Raw genomic sequence first — 18,376 nt, forward strand, 5'->3', positions numbered from 1 at the left:
TTAGACTATTAAGTAGCATGTGGCCTTAACTCTAACACTGACAAATAGACCTTCAAATACCTGGCAAGACTGGTAATTGTAATTCTCTGAAGTTCCATCACAGTGGTCAGCCCACTCCTGCTCTTCCCATTCCCGAGTTCTGTCAACATCTTGAGGGGCCCTGCATACCTGTGTGGACATCCTCCTAACCTCAAACTGCTCCCCCTCAGGCATTCCTCAGGACTAAGGGTATACTCACTAGTTTTATCTTCCTAAGGACCAACCCAGGGAAAAGGCCCAGGAAGACGTTGGAAGGAGCTCTGAGCTATTTGAAGGCAGAAAATTCACAGTCCCAGTGCAGAGGATACAGGGAGAGAGGGAGTGAGGCTCGGGCTGGTCCTATCCCCTCAGCCCCTTCATCCTGTGGGTAAGTGTGGCCACAACAGTGCTTTCTAATTCACAAGTCAAAAAGCAGAACTTCCCTTACCTGGGCCTGAAAGCAAAACAAATCAAAGGGATAACGAAGAGATCAGTTTTACTAATGGAAACTCAATATGTAAGATTAAGAAGGTAGATAAAACTGAAAATTCTAATCTCTAATCACTTCAGTTCCCTCAAGATCTATAATCAAAGGGTCTAATATTTAATCTGGATCTACCCTATAGACTAAACCTAGATTCTGTGCTTTCCTTACAAATTCATACAAATTTATAGAACTGTATTCACATGCTAGAGTTGTATTGTATTCACAACTTGGAGTTGGGAAAACAAAGTAGAAGGAGGAGAACATAGAGTATTAAAGATAAGATCACACATGCAGAGGTTAAAAAAAAAAAAACAAAAAAACAAAACAAAACAAAAAATCACTTCGCTTGGGTTCTGCTGCTTGTGTGGGGAAGTTTACACCATGATTAATCAGCTGATTAAAGTTCAGTATCTCAGCTTGCTCTTACTAAGGCAGGTTCCTGCAGCTCACTCATTTGCTTCCTAAGGCCCCTAGCCTGCCTACTGTATGTGTGGTAGGTCACAATGAGCTTCGTCAGCATGTCAGTAGACTGATACGGCTCTCCCTACACAGAATCTCTTCCTTCACCATAACGTGCTCCACTGCAATTTCCACTTTACTTAGTAAGAAAATGATTTTGCTAATTTGAAAAAACTAATAAATAACTCTCATCACAATACATATATATACTCCACAGGAAGGGAAGTATTTCAACTGGAAATCTTATTTATGTGTACTTACTGAGATTGTACCATTGTCTAGACCTATGGACAGTCTTCTTGTTTCCGGGTTAAAAGACATGCATGAACATGGAGCTGAAAGAAATGAACATGTTGATGAAATTAACAAAATGACGATTCTCATTGATTCAGGAGTGCCTAACTAGCTAAGAATGTGTGGCTATTTTTTCCCCACTATTTTCTGAAATAATTCATTTAACTCCCACTCACCAAAATAGTAAGTAATTTTACAATCAATCCTTAGTTTTTTAAGTTGTCCTTTTAATGACTATAGCAAGTAAGACATTCTCAAGCTGGACAAGTTCCCAGGGGCCTGGTCTCTGCTTGCACTGTCAGTATTCAGGATAAATTTGCTTAACTAGATTAACAATACTTTTGCTGTGTAAGCCTTCAGTCACCACTCTCTCACTTACACTCAAACTCCATCTTCAATAGAAATAACTCACTCTTTCTGAATTAGGGAGACTGTTAAAACAAAGGTCTTACTCCCAGCCCTCCCTGCGCGCACACATACACACACATAAATCTGTATTTGGTTTAGCAATGATATAGGGCAAGGGAACTAACAAGCCTTCTACTCTCTGCAGTCAGGAGGTTTGGTGGGAGCTACTGGTTGAAAATGACCACAGATCTGTTTCAAGGTAAAAAAACACCCAGTCAACAAGGGCTAGGTATTGCAGGAAGGCACCAGAGGAGTCAGCACACCCAGTCCTGGACTGGGACTCCCTGATCCACAAGACCGACTGCCTCTGTCTACTAAGTCCTATGCTCAGAAGAAACCTGTGATCAATAAGCACTTACTAAACAGCTTCCAGGTCCCTGCCTTCTTTAGCTACACTTCTACTAAGAATGGGGGATTTTTGACAATCTACCCCATACTGAAAAAGTTGTTCGAAAGAGCCCAACATGGGGGTTGGAGTTGTGGCTCAGTGGTAGAGTGCTTGCCTGGCATGTGTGAGGCCCTGGGTTCAATGCTCAGTCCCACATATAAATAAATAAAATAAAAAAGATGCATTGACAACCTAAAAAAAAAAAAGAGCCCAACACAATTTTTAAATGTTCCCCCCATATTCATCCCCCATATTCATAGTAGCCCTATAGAGTATGAACTTATTCATCAATATAATCATAATCACAACCCCAAATATTTTCATTCCTACTTTTTCAGTTATGATTAAATGTCTCATCCAGGTCATACAGGAAAAAAAAAAGTTGGAGAAGGTTCAAAGACATAATTCAAACACACAGTGCCATTTTCAAACACCCATCTAGAAATATCTTTAAACTATAAAAGAACTTCAAGTTCTGTTGACAGAATTACTTCATAAACACATCACTTAGTAACATTTTTTTCTCTACAAAAGGGCCCTGAACAAATCAACAACATAAAGAATCTTCTAAGCTGCATAAGTAATTTACATTTTTCTAATTTCAACCATGACATACTCAGAAAACAAACATACAAAAAAAAATTCCCCAAAACTCCCACTAATATGGACTATTTTCTTTCTGTTTAGCCACAAAATAAAACCAGATTCCAAAATGTATATGGCTAAAAAAAGCAGTTAAGTGATATTTAATACTCTAACCTAATAAATTCAGTATTATTCACCTTTGGCCTATAAATTATTTGGCAAAATTTCTACACAAATGCTAAGATGCCAGGTCTCATAATCTCATATGTATGTAGAATTAAAATCTATTGATTGCATGGAGAATTACCATGCTAGCTGAAAAAAACAAAAGAAAAAATATATTGTGAATACAGCTATATAAAATATATACACACATTAAAAATACATAGAAAAACTATTCTAGTTCTTTTTTTCAAAAGATTTTTCTTTAACACTGTCTTTAATCTTGTCATTTTGCTGTTCTTGTTAAAATTCATTTTAAATATCTAATTATTTATTACAATTTAATCATGAACATATGAAGAAAACTTGACTACGGCCCCAAGGGGTAGCATGCTACCCAAGAACAACCTTATCATTTAGCTGTCCACCTGACCATTTATAAGTATATTCTCTGTGAATTCCTTAAGAGGTAATGTATGGTCCCACTAAGCTAGAAAATCCACTGATTTCTAAACATGATTTAAAAAACTTTTACAACACTGCATAAGCTATCCTTAAATCTACATTGCTATTTCTTTATTCCTGTTATTTCCCCATTTGTTACTCAACAAAAATTTAGAATGCTCACTATGTTCCAGGCATGTGACACAATGATATATAAGGTATTACCATTGCCATCAAGAAATTTATACACTATGATACCAACTACATATAAGAACAGTGACTCAATTTCACCTTCTTAGTTCAAATCACTTTATGTATAGGAAGAAACACTTATCAGAATTCAAAAGCCTTTTCCTTTATAAATGCAATTAAAAAGAAATTTTAACAGAAATTCTGTTCTATAACCCATATGCCTGAACCTAAGATGTTCCAGAGCTAGACAGCATTAGCTGCCTGGTGCCCTAAAGGTAGAGCCATCCTTCAAAGAAGCATTATGAGAAAACATCAGTCAAGTGTGTGTCTGTGTGTGTGTGTGTGTGTGTGTGAGAGAGAGAGAGAGAGAGAGAGAGAGAGAGAGAGAGAGAGAGAGAGAGGAAGAGAAGAGAAGAGAAGAGAAGAGAAGAGAAGAGAAGAGAAGAGAAGAGAAGAGAAGAGAAGAGAAAAGGTTTTGGACAGCTGAGCTTTATGATGTTCCTCAATGATTTCTCAGCTGAGACACTCTCACGGAAAACAGACCTTGGATTGGATACCCAAAGCCCTGGCAGGGTCACAGAGGCAACAAATGGTCTCTAAAGACTTCTGATGCCTAGATTTGTTAACTACAGTAAATCTTTTCTTTGGGGGTTAGAAGGATACAGAGATTACCACAAAAAATCCACTTCTTGTGTAAAGGCTAGTGCTTTATAAAATGACTCCTAGTCATGCAATACAAACATCAAAGGGACATAACTGGGGAAGGATAATGAGACAGAATAAAATTAGTAATGGTGAAATGGTAAAGGAAACTTTTGGCAGGAAGAATAGGGTAGAGACAAAATACGATTTAGCATAATAGCTGTTACTAGTTTGCAAAGATGTACACTTCACAAATAAAAAGTCTGCTTCAAATGCTATAAAAATAATAATTCATAAGGTAATAAAGAAATAACTGATCCTTCATGGCTGAATATGCACCTTAGTGATGAACTGGCTGGCAACTGTTCTTCTAACTAACCTTAAAACTGCTTTCTCCAAAGAGGGAAGTAGCTGATCGTAACTATAAAATTCCAATACAGTGTCCCTCTGTTGACTTCCTCTATCAAATTCACAACCCTGAGCTCTAGATGACATAAATACAACAATACACAATCCTGAAAATATGCTATCGCTGCCCTGGCACTTTTAACTGTTTCCCAGTGAGGATAATCATACCAAGTAAGCTCTGTGAGGTGATCCCATCTGTTGAGGCGTATGGTACGTATACCATGTTATACGTACACAGCCAGAGACTTCTCTTACATTAACCAAATAACTGAAATTCAAGGACTTGCCACTGCTTTTCCTGGTGTTATACTCTAGCTTCCTACCTTCCCCCAAAAGTTTTATAAAAACATAGTGGTAAGGTGGTCACGGTTTCTCAAAAAAAAAAAAAAAAAAAAGTACAGAATTAATTTTCTACACATCTGAAAAAGATTTGCCATCTACCTTTTCTGTTTGAGGCTGATGACAACCAAAGGGAGTATCTGGTAAAATTTTAGGAAGCAAGATAACAAAAGACAGAAAAGGCTGGGCTTGTAGCTCAGTGGTAGAGCGTTTGCCTAGCACATGTGAGGCACTGGGTTTGATCCTCAGCACCACATAAATATAAAGGTATTGTGTTCATCTACAACTAAAAATATTTTTTAAAAAAGACAAAGCAATGTGTGCAGGTCTTGTGTACTGGGACCTCTTATTCTCTTCTATTAGCATCAGGACTTTGGACTTTCATGGCCCATCACAGTCTCTCACCTTTAAACACTTTGGTAACATTTGAATGAGTTTTAAAATGAAATCTTTGTAATGTAAGCCAAGCATTCAGCTTTAGGATTAAGGAAAACTAAAAAAGAAGCCCCAGTATAGGTGATTATATTAATGTTCATATAATTTGAAGGAGGAAAAACCTCAAGAGACATGAGCCCTAGACACAGGAGACTCAAGAGACCAACATCAACAAGTCAATAATTAAAAGGATTGGAGAAAAAGAGACTACTTGCGTTTCTAATGTTATTATCCCATAATTGGCATAAGAAAAAGTCATTATCCTTACTTAAAAAAGAAAAAATATGTAATTGAGAGGAAGTATTTCAAAGTATTTCTATTTGGGGGAAAGTTTCCTAATTTATATTGTTTACACCAATAATTCTTTCATTTTCCAATTAGTTTATTCTCTGTCCTTTGCTGATCAGTTGAACTTTGCTTGAATAAACACAAGTTTCATTGAAGATTAAGCCCTGGATTTCAATCACACTGACTGCTTTACATTGCTAAAGGTATTATTTGGCAGGATACACTGATCTTCAGGAGATGTTCTGGTTAGAACTTTAAAACTAAATAAACAATGGTACTTCCTTGAATAAAACTTCAAGTGTTAAAGGCATCTTGATGAAGTTAAATGTCAGGATCCCACAATAAGGGGCTTTCACCTGAACCTCCAGTGTGTAATACACCCTGAACAAAGCAAAGGCTGGATTCACAGATAGTATTTCATCCAGCCTTATTTTTCTTAGGATAATATTAGATGTGCAATATCCTACTCGTGTTTTATTTCATTAAGCATACCAGTATTGAGGAATTTGATTGTCTTAACACTAAAAAGTATTTTTCATTTAAGTCAAACATTTTATGCACTCTACCAAAGTTAACTTATTTTTTTTTAATCTAGTCTGAGTAATATCAACAAAGTTACTATGAATAAGTGGGGGGGGATAGAAGTTCACTGGATTAGTCAAGGGGAATGAAGGGGGGATGGGAATAGGAAAGACAGCAGAATGAACTGGACATAACTTTCTTTTGTTCGTATATGAATACACAACCAGTGTAACTCCACATAATGTGCAACCACAAGAATTGGAACTTATACTCCAAGTATGTGTAATACGAAAATACACTCTACTGTCATGCATATCTAATAAGAACAAATTAAAAAAAAAAAAAAGGTTGCTTTTTCTCCCAAATTTTAAGTCATAATAAAGTGACCTAACTACAGCATACCTTACAATTCTCTGCCAGATGAAAATCAAACAAAAGTATGCTAAATAAATGCTATACATTCTCAGATTATTAATATCTCATATTTTTACTTTGGGTAATCTGTTTTCCTTCATTTTCCATTAAAAATCAAGTTTCTTGGGTACATCCTCTTAGTAAATACAAAATTAATCATAACATCTCACTGTTTTCAAAAATGAAAGTAAAAGTAATAAATTGTTTTTACACATATAAATTATGTTTACAAATGGGTCCATAATATACCCTATGAAAAAAATAAACTAACAAATGCAGAAATAAACTTCACACCCAGGAACCAAGCAGTTATTTGAAATAAAGTATAAACTAAAACAGTAGGATGGGCATTTCCCAATTGTATACAAATTCCCCAGGCTGCCATGAAATTGTTGACTGAGTTAAAGATGTTTAAAAGTCACCCAAACAATCACTACTTTATAAAAACAGAACTGCTAAATTTATAACTTTAAATACTTCTCACTGCTAATCAATCTATATAAACTTTCCCCCAAACTGCAATAAGCACAGAAGAATTTGGTTAAGGAGGGAAGGTTGGACAAGGACAGAAACTACCTTCGTCATCTTGAATTATCAAAAAGCTCTTGTTCCTCTTGGGAAAATTAACATTTGAAATTTACATACAAAACAACTCATTCCTATTCCAGATATAATGGCATATGAACATATTAATCAACTTGATTTTCCAAATCCTCAATTTCAAGTTAACCGTTGCCTTAAGATTACAGTCTCAACAAACGGGAAAAGGAAACCAACCCAGCCACAACCTCATGAATTAGCCAAATGTTCCATATAACTCTGGGTTAATGATAACAACAGTATATACTATTAAACACAAAGACCTTGAAAAGTACTGTGCAGTTATTTACTATATCTAATAACCAAGCTATTTTTGCAAATTTGAGAAGACAATGAATAGTTTTATCTGTTGTTGGGCTCAAAGCAGAGCAACTGTAAAGAACTTGCCCAAAGTGACTTAGCAAAATGGTAGAAATAAAAATAAAATTCCAATTTCCCACCTAGGCAATGTTCTAACCTACAAACTATTTTTAATGTTCCAATCTAAAGTGGTGCACTTGGAGTGGAATGAATTTAATATAAACAATAGACTTCATCATGTTCAAGTTTCATCTAATTATCTTAAATAATATAATTCATTTATTGTACTCCTTGCCTCATATCACAAAGAATTTAAAATCACTAAAGAAGCAGATACGACAAAATCAAACAACAGAAATAAACAAAAAGTCGTGACCACAGAATATATATATATATATATATATATATATATATATACACACACACACACACACACACACACACACACACACACAGAAACTTAAAATAAAGATCTGCTGGCAAACTTTGTAAGCTTTGTGTTTCACATTATCCATAAGGACTAGGAACCAGGTCCTCAGAACTATTGCTCCCAACCTTTTTTTGCCTTATGATATATACAGGAAAGTTTATTTGTACATCACTGGAGTCAGTGGAAGAGACTAACCACTCCATTCCACTTTTCACTATACCCTCTGCCCAGCTAAGAGAGGATCAGCACTCAGGGGACCAAGACACTGTGCACACAATTCAGGAAATTCTGCTTTAGAGAAAGCAAAGGATTCCTGGTCCTCATATCTGAAAAATATCCCTCCTCTGTGCTTCTTTATAAAAGAGGTGCTGTGTATTATGGTGGACATAATTACTTTAAAAACAGCCGTATGGCACTTCATGTGGATGTACACATCAGTTGAAGTTGAGGTGCAATGAACAAAGGCAATTCTGCAGAGGGCTAAGGCTACCACGAAGTGGGAAAATGCAGAAGTTAGTATCTGCAATAGTCATTCTCTCAATGAGGCTTTTGATAAAAACTCAGAAGCAGATGGTTCAAAATGATGTGTTTCAGTGAAGAATCAAGGTTAAGGTGGCCATACTTGTGTGAAAATTGAGGGGCCCAATCACAACCTCAGACTGGACAGATGCCATCCCTCCACAAAGCAGAGAGCTGGACAAATACTAAACAAGACATCTTATAACTATGTTTGGCACAGCTATTTATTTGCAACTACTTTTGAAAAAAGGTCTTCTGATTTGCTTTGCGGACAAATGCATAAAAGCTTAGAAGCCAAAGTAAATTTCACCTGCCTGGTCTGGAAACAACAGAACCTATACAGGTTTTCCAATTCTCCAACATGCCCCAGCCTGAGGTTTCTGCCCCCTCCAGTCTTTTATTCACTACATATGTGGCAGCCAAGGTGATTTTACCTATTCTCCATACCCAGGGGAGAAGTTGGTAATAAAGGCCCAGAGATGATAATCAACCCTCTGATAGAATAAAAATACTCTACCACCTGACACCCTGGCTTGTACTTCAGATTCCTCCCTGCCTCTCCTTTGTCTGAAATGGAGTGGCAAACCTAGTTGGTAAAGTAAATCTAAAAGATCTCAACCATGAAAATCAGAATGCTGTGCTTTTCACATGCTTTTTCTCTATAGGGTGAGGTAAATGTGGTGGTTGGAATTCTATCTATTAGAAGCCTAGAACAAATAATCACATTTATGGCTGCAACTGAAATCTCAACACTGCACCCTGAGGAAGGCCCCTCTCTATTTGACAAGCTTGGGCAGGGCCCCAGGTGGACAAGTTGTAAGATGATATTATCATAAACAATTAGCAGCTACTACATGGATACACTGAGAGGCTATTTTGAAAGAATATCTGATAAGGAAATGTTCTGATTTCTCATTCATCCATAAAATTAGCTAGCTTATAGGAAACTACAAAACAAGTCAACAGTTATCCCAAATTCTCCCTACAGAGGGGCTGGGAGAGGTAGTGTGAGTTCTTAGCAAGCACAAGGTTCTGGGTCCTTTTCAATCCCCTGCACCAAAACCAAACAAACAGATCTCTATAGAGATCAGGGTTTAAACAGATCTCCTTCAAGAAATCTTTGGGACCATGTCCCCGTCATGCCTCTTTTCCTATCATAACCCTTATTACTAAACATGGTTGGTACTCATTTAATGTCTGCCTTCCCTATGACATTGTAAGGAATGCAAAGACAGGAGCCAGCTGCCATATTTAATCACTATAGCCTTAATACAGTGCACAGATCATGGTATGGAAGAAATATTTAACATTTGTTAGATGAACTGTCCAATGAAATTAAAGAGGATAAAGTATTACTTTTTGCTTTTCTTCTTTAAATGCCCTCATTTTCCCCAGACTATGAACAGCTCAACACACAATGGCACCAACAGGGCAGTTGTGGTTTAGATTTGAGGTGTCCCCCAAAAGCTCATGTGTGAGACAATGCAAGGTTTGGAGGAGAAATGATTGGGTCATAGCTTAACCCAATCAGTGAATTAATCACCTGATAGGGATTAACTAAGTGGTAACTGAAGGCAGGTGGAGTGTGGCTGGAGGAGGCGGTTCATTGGGGGCGTGGTTGTGAGGTATATATTCCTATGAGTACAGTGTCCCTCTCCCTCCCCGTCCCCTTCCTTCTCTCCCTCTGCTTCCTGATCACCATTATGTGAGCTGCTTCCCTATGCCATACTCTTCCGCCATATTGTTCCTGTCTCACCTAGAGCCCTGAGGAATGGAACTGGCCTTCTATGAACTAAGACCTCTGAAACTGTGAGCCCCTGCATAAACTCTTCCTCCTCTACAGTTGTGCTGGTCCAGTCATGTACTCACAGCAACAAAAAAGTTGTCTAAAACATGGCAAGTCCTTCCTATTTAAAGATCACAGGGACCCAGGAAAAACTTAACAGATGGGAATTAGGAGGTACACAATTAAGGCTATGCTTAGTCAAATACTTGCAGTTACAACCGAGGGAAACCCACTTGTGCCAGTTTAAGAACAAATAGGCATATCCAGCAGAAGGTGGGCTCTTAAAGGCAGAAACCCAGCCAGGCATCAAGGGTGAAGTTTAAGAAGATAAGGAGGAAACCTTCAGGCATCACTGCTTGGTTTTTCTGTCCCTTGGAGGTCAGAGGGTCCTCCCTTCCTAGTTCATCCTTCCTTTTCTGAAAATCAGTTTTTACTGTTTCTTCAGGTGCAAAAAAGTCTCACAGCTCTTGGGCTTATATGTTTCCAGTTCAAGGAACCTGTCTGGACTAAGACTAGCATTTCCTAGTCCAAATGCTAAATTCCTGGGAAAAGCAGACTGGCCCAGGGGCAAACAGCTTCAACCAGGCAAGTCTGGTTTCTCCTAGTTCCCTTATTTCCCCTTGAGGAAGGAGGAGTGGCTCGGAAAAGACACGTGGAGACACTCCAACAGTGGTGCTCCAGTGTTATCCTGACTCATCTGTCTGCTCTTCATCTTTCTCCTGCCACTCGCTCAACGTCACTCTGCCTCATCACATTCTGCCTTTCAGGCTGACTCCTATCAACTTAGCCTTCACTACTCATTCTTTCTCATTCCAGGCCTCCTGCTCCTTGCCTCCATTAAACTTCTTTTCAACACTACCAAACATCTCTTCTCCTGCCCAGAACATGACAAATACTCTACTTAAAATGTATTTCAGTGAACAAAATAACAAGCCATATTTTAAATGTGTATTTTCTCTTGTATTTGGAATATTACTTATCATGCACTACTATAAAGGTACAACATAGTCATATCTGCCTTCTAGTATCCATTTTATGGCCTCTGGATTTATTCAATTTTCTTTCCACCTATTTTGTTACTAATACATAATTTGTAACTAATACCACATTGCTTAAGCCTAATACCGAATAACCTCTTAACAAAAAACTTTTCAATAGAAAAGACTGCAAAGCAAATCTTTTGGAAACTCAAATCTATTTCAGGTTCTCTGATCAAAAGGTAGCTTATTTTCTTATGCAGTAAGACTCTGTCATTTTAAGTTTAAACAAAGCTTAAATTCTTGCTCAGAGGTTAGTTACTATGCCATCTAAATGCATACAATTCCTAGGAAAATAAGTCGATTTCTGACCAACTGTGAAGAACATCACCTTTTTTCTTATACCTGTACACAGTATTACTACTATTACTATTATTATTACTATTCAACAACAAAAATTATAGAAGTCACTCTGACTATGTTCATCTACAAATCCTGACATCTACATCAGTACACTTATATACTGGTCATGTTTGACTGACTAACATGTAGACATATATCTACATATTTACTAATTACCATTATATACACATGAGGCTTTACATGTGTTCATTTAAACATGTATATAGGGATTAACAATATATTGGCTGTAATGTAGCAAGACAAGTTCTTTCTCAAATCTTAATGTACATTAAAATCATGAAGGGATCTTATGAAAGTGCAGATTCTGATTCAGTAACCCTGGGGTAGAATCCAACAGTGCAGTTCCACTAATTTCTCAGGTGATGTTGATTAGGTTGGACCACAAACAACACTTTGAATAGTCCTATTTTTACTCCCTTTAGGAGAACATCATAGACAAATATACAAATAATTAGAGGGCCCTGTTTCTCAAAGCTCATGTTGAATCATTAGGGAAATGGATGATGATATTCTCTTTATAATTAGACTCAATCCTTCCGTAAGTATTTACTGAGTACCTGTGCCAGTCATTCTTACAGACAATCTACTCAATGGTGAAAATACAACTAGAGGATTCTCTGTATTCTTAGAGATGGCCAAATAAATAGAGCACAAAAAGCCCAGGTACACACACTCCTGTAATCCCTGATTTGAGAGGCTGAGGTGGAAGGATCACAAGTTCAAGACCCGTCTGGGCAACTGAGTGAGACCCTGTCTCAAAATTAAAAATTGTAAAAAGGGTTGGGGATGTAATTCAGTGGTAGAGCACCCAGGGTTCATCCCTAGTACAAAAAAAAAAAAAAAAAAAGGAGAGAGCTAGAGCATTATAGAGTGACACAAATATGGGTATATATACAGGTACAGGGAAGTAGGGAAAGGGATGGATAAGCAATTGCTTAAGACCCTGTGCCCTCATGAAGTTCCCAAACCTTCAAACTATCACCCAGGTCTGCCTCGTTCACTGACTGACAAGTTGAAAGTTACATGTCTCTGGGGCCAACATCAACTTGCTAGATTACAGCACTACCCCATCTCTTCCAGTTAGATCTACTACATCAAGTTTGATAAAGAAGCAATACCAGAGAAAAGACTGGTTATGGCACTTAAACAGGAAAAAAAAATTGGAGAATCCTCCTCCTTTCCTGTTTTCCTGAACCTAATCACTATTATTGCTCAACAAGCCCATGTTTCTTTGGGGCCTACAATGTCAAGGGCCCATAATGAATGGCATCTGCTAGAAGCACAACTGGTAAAAAAAAGAATACAGTCTTAAGAATTCCATTTTGTCTAATCCAAAGTACTTCTATTCTTCTCTACACCTTACCTATTGTGAGTCAGCATTCGTATATCAGAGAAAACATTCAGCCTTTGGTTTTTGAGGACTGGCTTATTTCACTTAGCATGATAGTCTCCAGTTCCATCCATTTACTGGCAAATGGCATAATTTCATTCTTTTTGGTTGAGTAATATGCCATTGTGTGTGAGTGTGTGTGTGTATGTGTACACTTTAGATTGGACAAAAGAGAAAGAAGGTGAATGAAGGCAAGGGAGGAGAATAGGAAAAATAATTGAATGAATTAGACATCACTATCCTATGTGCATGTATGATGTAATCCTACATCATGTATAACCAGAAGAATGAGAAGTTATACTCCATATATGTATAATATGTCAAAATACATTCTACTGTCATGTATAACTACTAAGAACAAATGAAAAAAAAAAAAGAATTCTAAGAAGTTTGTCCTTCACAGAAAAGGGAGCTGAATACTTGGTTCAGTTTGTGGTTATCATCTATTTGCTAAAAAATTATAAAGTCATGCAAAGCCTCAAAGACAATTTGAAACTCACTGAAAACCATTATATCCTTAATAATTCATTTGTTCGTAAACAGAGAAAATTGTTATTATGATATTCTTTTGCCAGAGGCATAAACTTAACCACATCTATAATTTAGCATGAATTTATTTTGGTTGAGTATAGTGGCATGTATTTCTCAAACTGGGATACTTGTATTAGGGGGTGAGGTGCACACACTGCAGAAAGCCAGAGGGTATCTGAGTCCAAAAGACAAACCTGGGAGTTTTTCTGCATGTTGATTTTAATTAAGATTTAAGGCAGGAGAATAAAGAAAATGATTAATGCAACTGATACTGAACTTAAATGAAACTACAATAAACATGCAATAGAATGCTCAAATTTCATTTATTTAAAAGAAAAAACACAAGACTAAAAATAAATTTACTAATTTGGAAAGCCAGTTCTTCACTTGTAGGTTTAAGAAACACATACCTTTTTTTAATAATAAAAAAAAAAATTAGTGCATTTTAATTATACAGAATAGTGCGTTTCACTGTAGCGCACTCACACATGGAAATATATACCTGATCATTATCCCCCGCCCTTGCCCACTCTTCCCCTTCTCCCTGACCCCATTCTTCATCTCTAAAAGTCTTCCTGCTACTTTCATGTTTTCTTCCTGCCACTCAAACTCAGACTCCACATATGAGGGAAAACCTGTGACATTTGTCTTTCTGTATTCTCCCCACCCCACAACTCTCTCTGAAAAATTCATTATTTGTCAGTAAGTGCAAGGACATATTTCTCTGATTCAATGTTGAGGAAATTAAATCTATTTCTAATTAGAATGTTTTAATCCTAAGAAAATCTTTTGAGAACTAAATGTTCAATGCTGAATGTCCTGTATTTGAATAAATGCTATAACAATAATGCAAGGCTAAATTTACTTCACAAATGTAATCACTAGACAAAATTTTGAATTGTCCATGAACACACTTTACAAAATAGTTAAACAAAAAGTAGGCAATAAGAGGGAGACTGCTGTAATCAGACAGCCCATCTGCTGTAGTCCTTTTTCCATTGATCTTATTCAAAAACTGAATATATAGTCAATTTCAGAATAATTTTCTTACTTTACATAGTGAGAACTTTAGAAAATCTAAAATGATTTAATATGGTACTTTTCATTATAATGAGATTCCAACATTCAATCTTCTCCACTCAAGAAGAAAATACAGGGAAGGCAATCTGGGAAGAAAGGGGATTTGGGGTACAGGTCTGTTCTTTCAAGACAGTGACCCAGATACTTACAAGGCATTGCATGGTATATGCTTGGCCAGTACTGCCCACTGTCTCTCTTTAACCAAACACGAACAGTCCTACAATAGAAGAAAATGTGTGCATGAAATCACAGCGTTTTAGTCACAGGAAAATAGTGATACACAGAAAGTAAACTTCTTAACATTATATACATATTCACATCTTGACTACACATATGTATGTATCTTAACCATATACATTTATATATACACACATACATATACATATATGAGCATATTACATATACCACTAAAAAATCTAGAATTCTTAAATTTAAGGCTTCTGTACATTGAGAATTACATGACTCTTTATATGTCATCCTCATACATGTACATACACATGTCTAATTATGATAGGATTTGAAAACTATTTTCACTGATGTTTTACATTATCTGACCTTTGCCCTTGCTACAGTTTGAACATGAGGTGTCCCCAAAAGCTCCTGTTAATGCAGAAATGTCTGGAGGTGAAATTATTGAATTCTAAGAGCTGTAACCTAATCAGTCCATTCTAGTTTGATAACTGTAGGCAGGTAGTATGTGGCTGGAGGAGGAGGATCCCTGGGGACATGCATCTTTCCTCTGGCCCCTTCCCTCTCTCTGCCTCCTGCCTCTGCCTTGAGCTGAGCAGCCTTCTTCCCCATGATGTATTGCCTCATCTTGGGCCCAGAGTCATGTCATTGACCATCTATGAACTAAGACCATTAAAACTGTGAGCCCCAAATAAACTTTTCCTCCTCTAAGTTGTTCTTTTTGGGTGTTTTGGTTACAGAGATGAAAGAGCTAACAAAAACAGCCCTAGTCTTCTGGGAGCATCCATCTTCCTGGGGGACTCATTAGATTTTTCTAGTGAAAGAAGTGCAAAGAGATCAAATGGAATAATATACAGCATTTGATATGAACAGAAGGATTACGCAGTTAGTCTATAGACTTACTGTTCCTCATCCTGAGAAACAGTTTTTCCAAACATGGTCAAGCAGTGGTGAGGTCTGAAACTCAGATTTTCTGAGGCAGTGGCCGACCAGGGGGCCCACTGTGGAACAGGGTGATACTGGAGCAAAGGTTGGATGACATTCCAGGTCAGCAGTTCAGATAGCAACCAGGCACCCAGGAGAGCTGAGAGAGACACAAACGAAGAGAGACTGGGGAGCACCACCAGGTTCTAACCAGTCAGAAAGGCCCAGCGGTAAGTTACCCCAGTCATGACATCATCAGCCTATGCCAGTAAGTAACGCAACTGGAGACCTAAGGACATTATTCCAGAGACCAGAGGAAATGGTGGACATACATCAACCAAGGGCGATGGTCAGTGTCCACTGCCAGGAGAACAGAGGCTATGCACCTTACCCTACACCATCCCAGGGAAGAAGCAGAGACTGAGCATTTATCTCAGAAAGAGTTGGTCACTACCTAAAGAGACTACTGAAGTCATCATAACTGGACTAAGCTTCAAATTGCATTAAATATCCCCTACCCCATCTAATCAGTGAGTCTCCTATAAATAAGCAGGAAACAATCTACACCACCTATAGAAACAATAAAATTATACCATTTTCTCTGCACAGTCACAGTTATGATAGAGTGATATGTAGAGACACATTAGATAGACATGAAAAATTCAAAATGCAACATTGTTTTTGGTCAATCACACTAATTTGTGTGGTGGGCAGATACAACGGTTACTAACTTGTAAAAAGTAACTGTGAACCCACTCATACAACTATTTCAGTGTTTACTCTTAAAAAAAAACTTTTTATAGTATATATTAGCATGACATAATATTGGTATTATCATCTTAATAAGAATCAATATAGCGAGATATCACAGAAGATGGACGAGAGAAACTTCATAAACTACCCTCCATCAAGTCAATTATTAAAACTGGCAAGAACACCCATTAAGTTGGCAGAATCATCTATTTCAGTAATCTACTGTCCAGTTAAATGTTAAGTGTCCAGGGAAGTGAAATTAAAAAGTGGTAAATTTCAGAGAATTTTAGCATTTAATAGGTGCAATCACCCATGCCCAAGCCCATGGCAGCAAGAATGGAGATAGTGGCTCTTCTTGATAGAGCAGCATGCTGGGACTAGGGTAGGAACCATGTCCTCCACAATTTGGAGATATATTTTGATTTACCTGGAAGTCCACTGAAGGACTGGAACACAGGCTTATCATTGTTTCAATTCCCTAGAACCAAAGGGCTTCCCAGGCAGTGTCTTTCAAAAGAAATAAAAGAGATAGAACTTTCTTTTTCCTTGTTAGGACCACAGCAAAAACAACAGCGACTTCTGTGATCACACACAAGAAATACTGTCTTTGCAAAAACAGTTTGGAAAAGTCACTAAACAGCTATGGCCTTCAACAAAAACAGCAATCCCTGGAAAGAAGGGTGAATCTGATTCCTACAGTTACTGCGTTATAATATTAAAAGTGTGCAGTTCTCGACAAAATACTGCAGAGCATACAAAGAAACAGAAAAACATAATAAATGGACAGAAAACATTTATGAAGAGAACCAAACATTGAGCTTACTAGACAAAGACTTTAAATTAGCTGTCTTAAATATATTTAGAGCTGGGGCTGGGTTTGTAGCTCAGTGGTAGAGCACTTGCCTAGCATGTGTGAGGCACCGGGTTCAATTTTCAGCACCACATATAAACAAATAAAGATCCATTGACTACTTAAAAAATATTTTAAAAAAAGAAACATATATTCAGAGCTGCAGAAACTGTAGACAAAGAAGTAAATTGAGCCAAAGATGTATGAACAACAGGCGACATCAATCAATATCTAGAAATTACAAAAGGGAATCAAGCAGAAGTTTTATAAAAATATAATAATTGAAATTAAAAATTTACTAGAGAAGTCCATCAGCAGTTTAGGCAGGCAGAAGAAAGAATAAACAACTGAAGATATAGACAAGACAACTGAAGACAAGACAACTGAAATTACCATTCTAGGAGAAGTAAGAGAAAAGAATGAAGAAAAATAAACACAGCCTAAGGGACCTATAACATTATAGGTGTACTGACACTCTATATGGGAGTCCTATAGGAAGAGAGAAATTTGCAGAAAGTATTTGAATAAAAAAATTGGCCCTAAACTCCCCCAAATTGACAAAAGATATGAATGTGATCATCCAAAAAACTCAATGAATTCTAAGGAGGATAAACACAAACAGGTCCAAAACTAGAGTCTCTGTGTGTGGTAATTTGAGAATCAAACCCAGGGCCGTTAGGCATGCTGGCAAGCACTCTACCCCTAAACCACAAACCCAGATCTGACATATTACAATCAAACCGTCAAATGCCAAAGAGAAAATCTTGAAAGCAAGAGGAGAAAATTGACTCATCATGTACAAGAGATCATCAATAACATTAACAGTCAATTTCTCATCAGAAACCATGGAGGACAAAATGCAGTGAGATACTATATTTAAAGTACTGTAAGAAAAACAGTATCAAGAAAGAACTCTATATCTGGATGAACTATCCTTCAAAAATGAAGAAATGAATCCATTTCCAGATAAACAAAAGTTAATAAAACTCATCAGTACATCACTTTCAATGATGTATAGAACATCTAGACAGAAGATCAATAAGGAATTAGAGGACCTGAATAACACTATAAACCAATTAGACCTAACAGACATAAACAGAAGAGCACTCCCTCCAACTGCCTTCCTTAAACTAACCTGT

At 37.1% G+C, this 18,376-nt stretch overlaps 1 protein-coding gene across 1 annotated transcript in view; it reads right to left on the reverse strand.

The window, feature by feature from the left end:
- Positions 1 to 18,376, reverse strand: part of Wdfy2 (WD repeat and FYVE domain containing 2) — a 157,186-nt gene that overhangs the window by 84,578 nt on the left and 54,232 nt on the right. Inside the window, exons 2-3 of the mRNA XM_047552641.1 lie at positions 14,671 to 14,738; positions 1,226 to 1,299 (exon numbers count right to left, since the gene is read on the reverse strand). Of these exons, the coding sequence (XP_047408597.1) occupies positions 1,226 to 1,299; positions 14,671 to 14,738 (142 nt within the window). The remainder of the gene's footprint in view (positions 1 to 1,225; positions 1,300 to 14,670; positions 14,739 to 18,376) is intronic.

Source organism: Sciurus carolinensis, chromosome 5 (genome assembly GCF_902686445.1).
Source record: "Sciurus carolinensis chromosome 5, mSciCar1.2, whole genome shotgun sequence".
NCBI classification, from domain to species: Eukaryota; Metazoa; Chordata; class Mammalia; order Rodentia; family Sciuridae; genus Sciurus; species Sciurus carolinensis.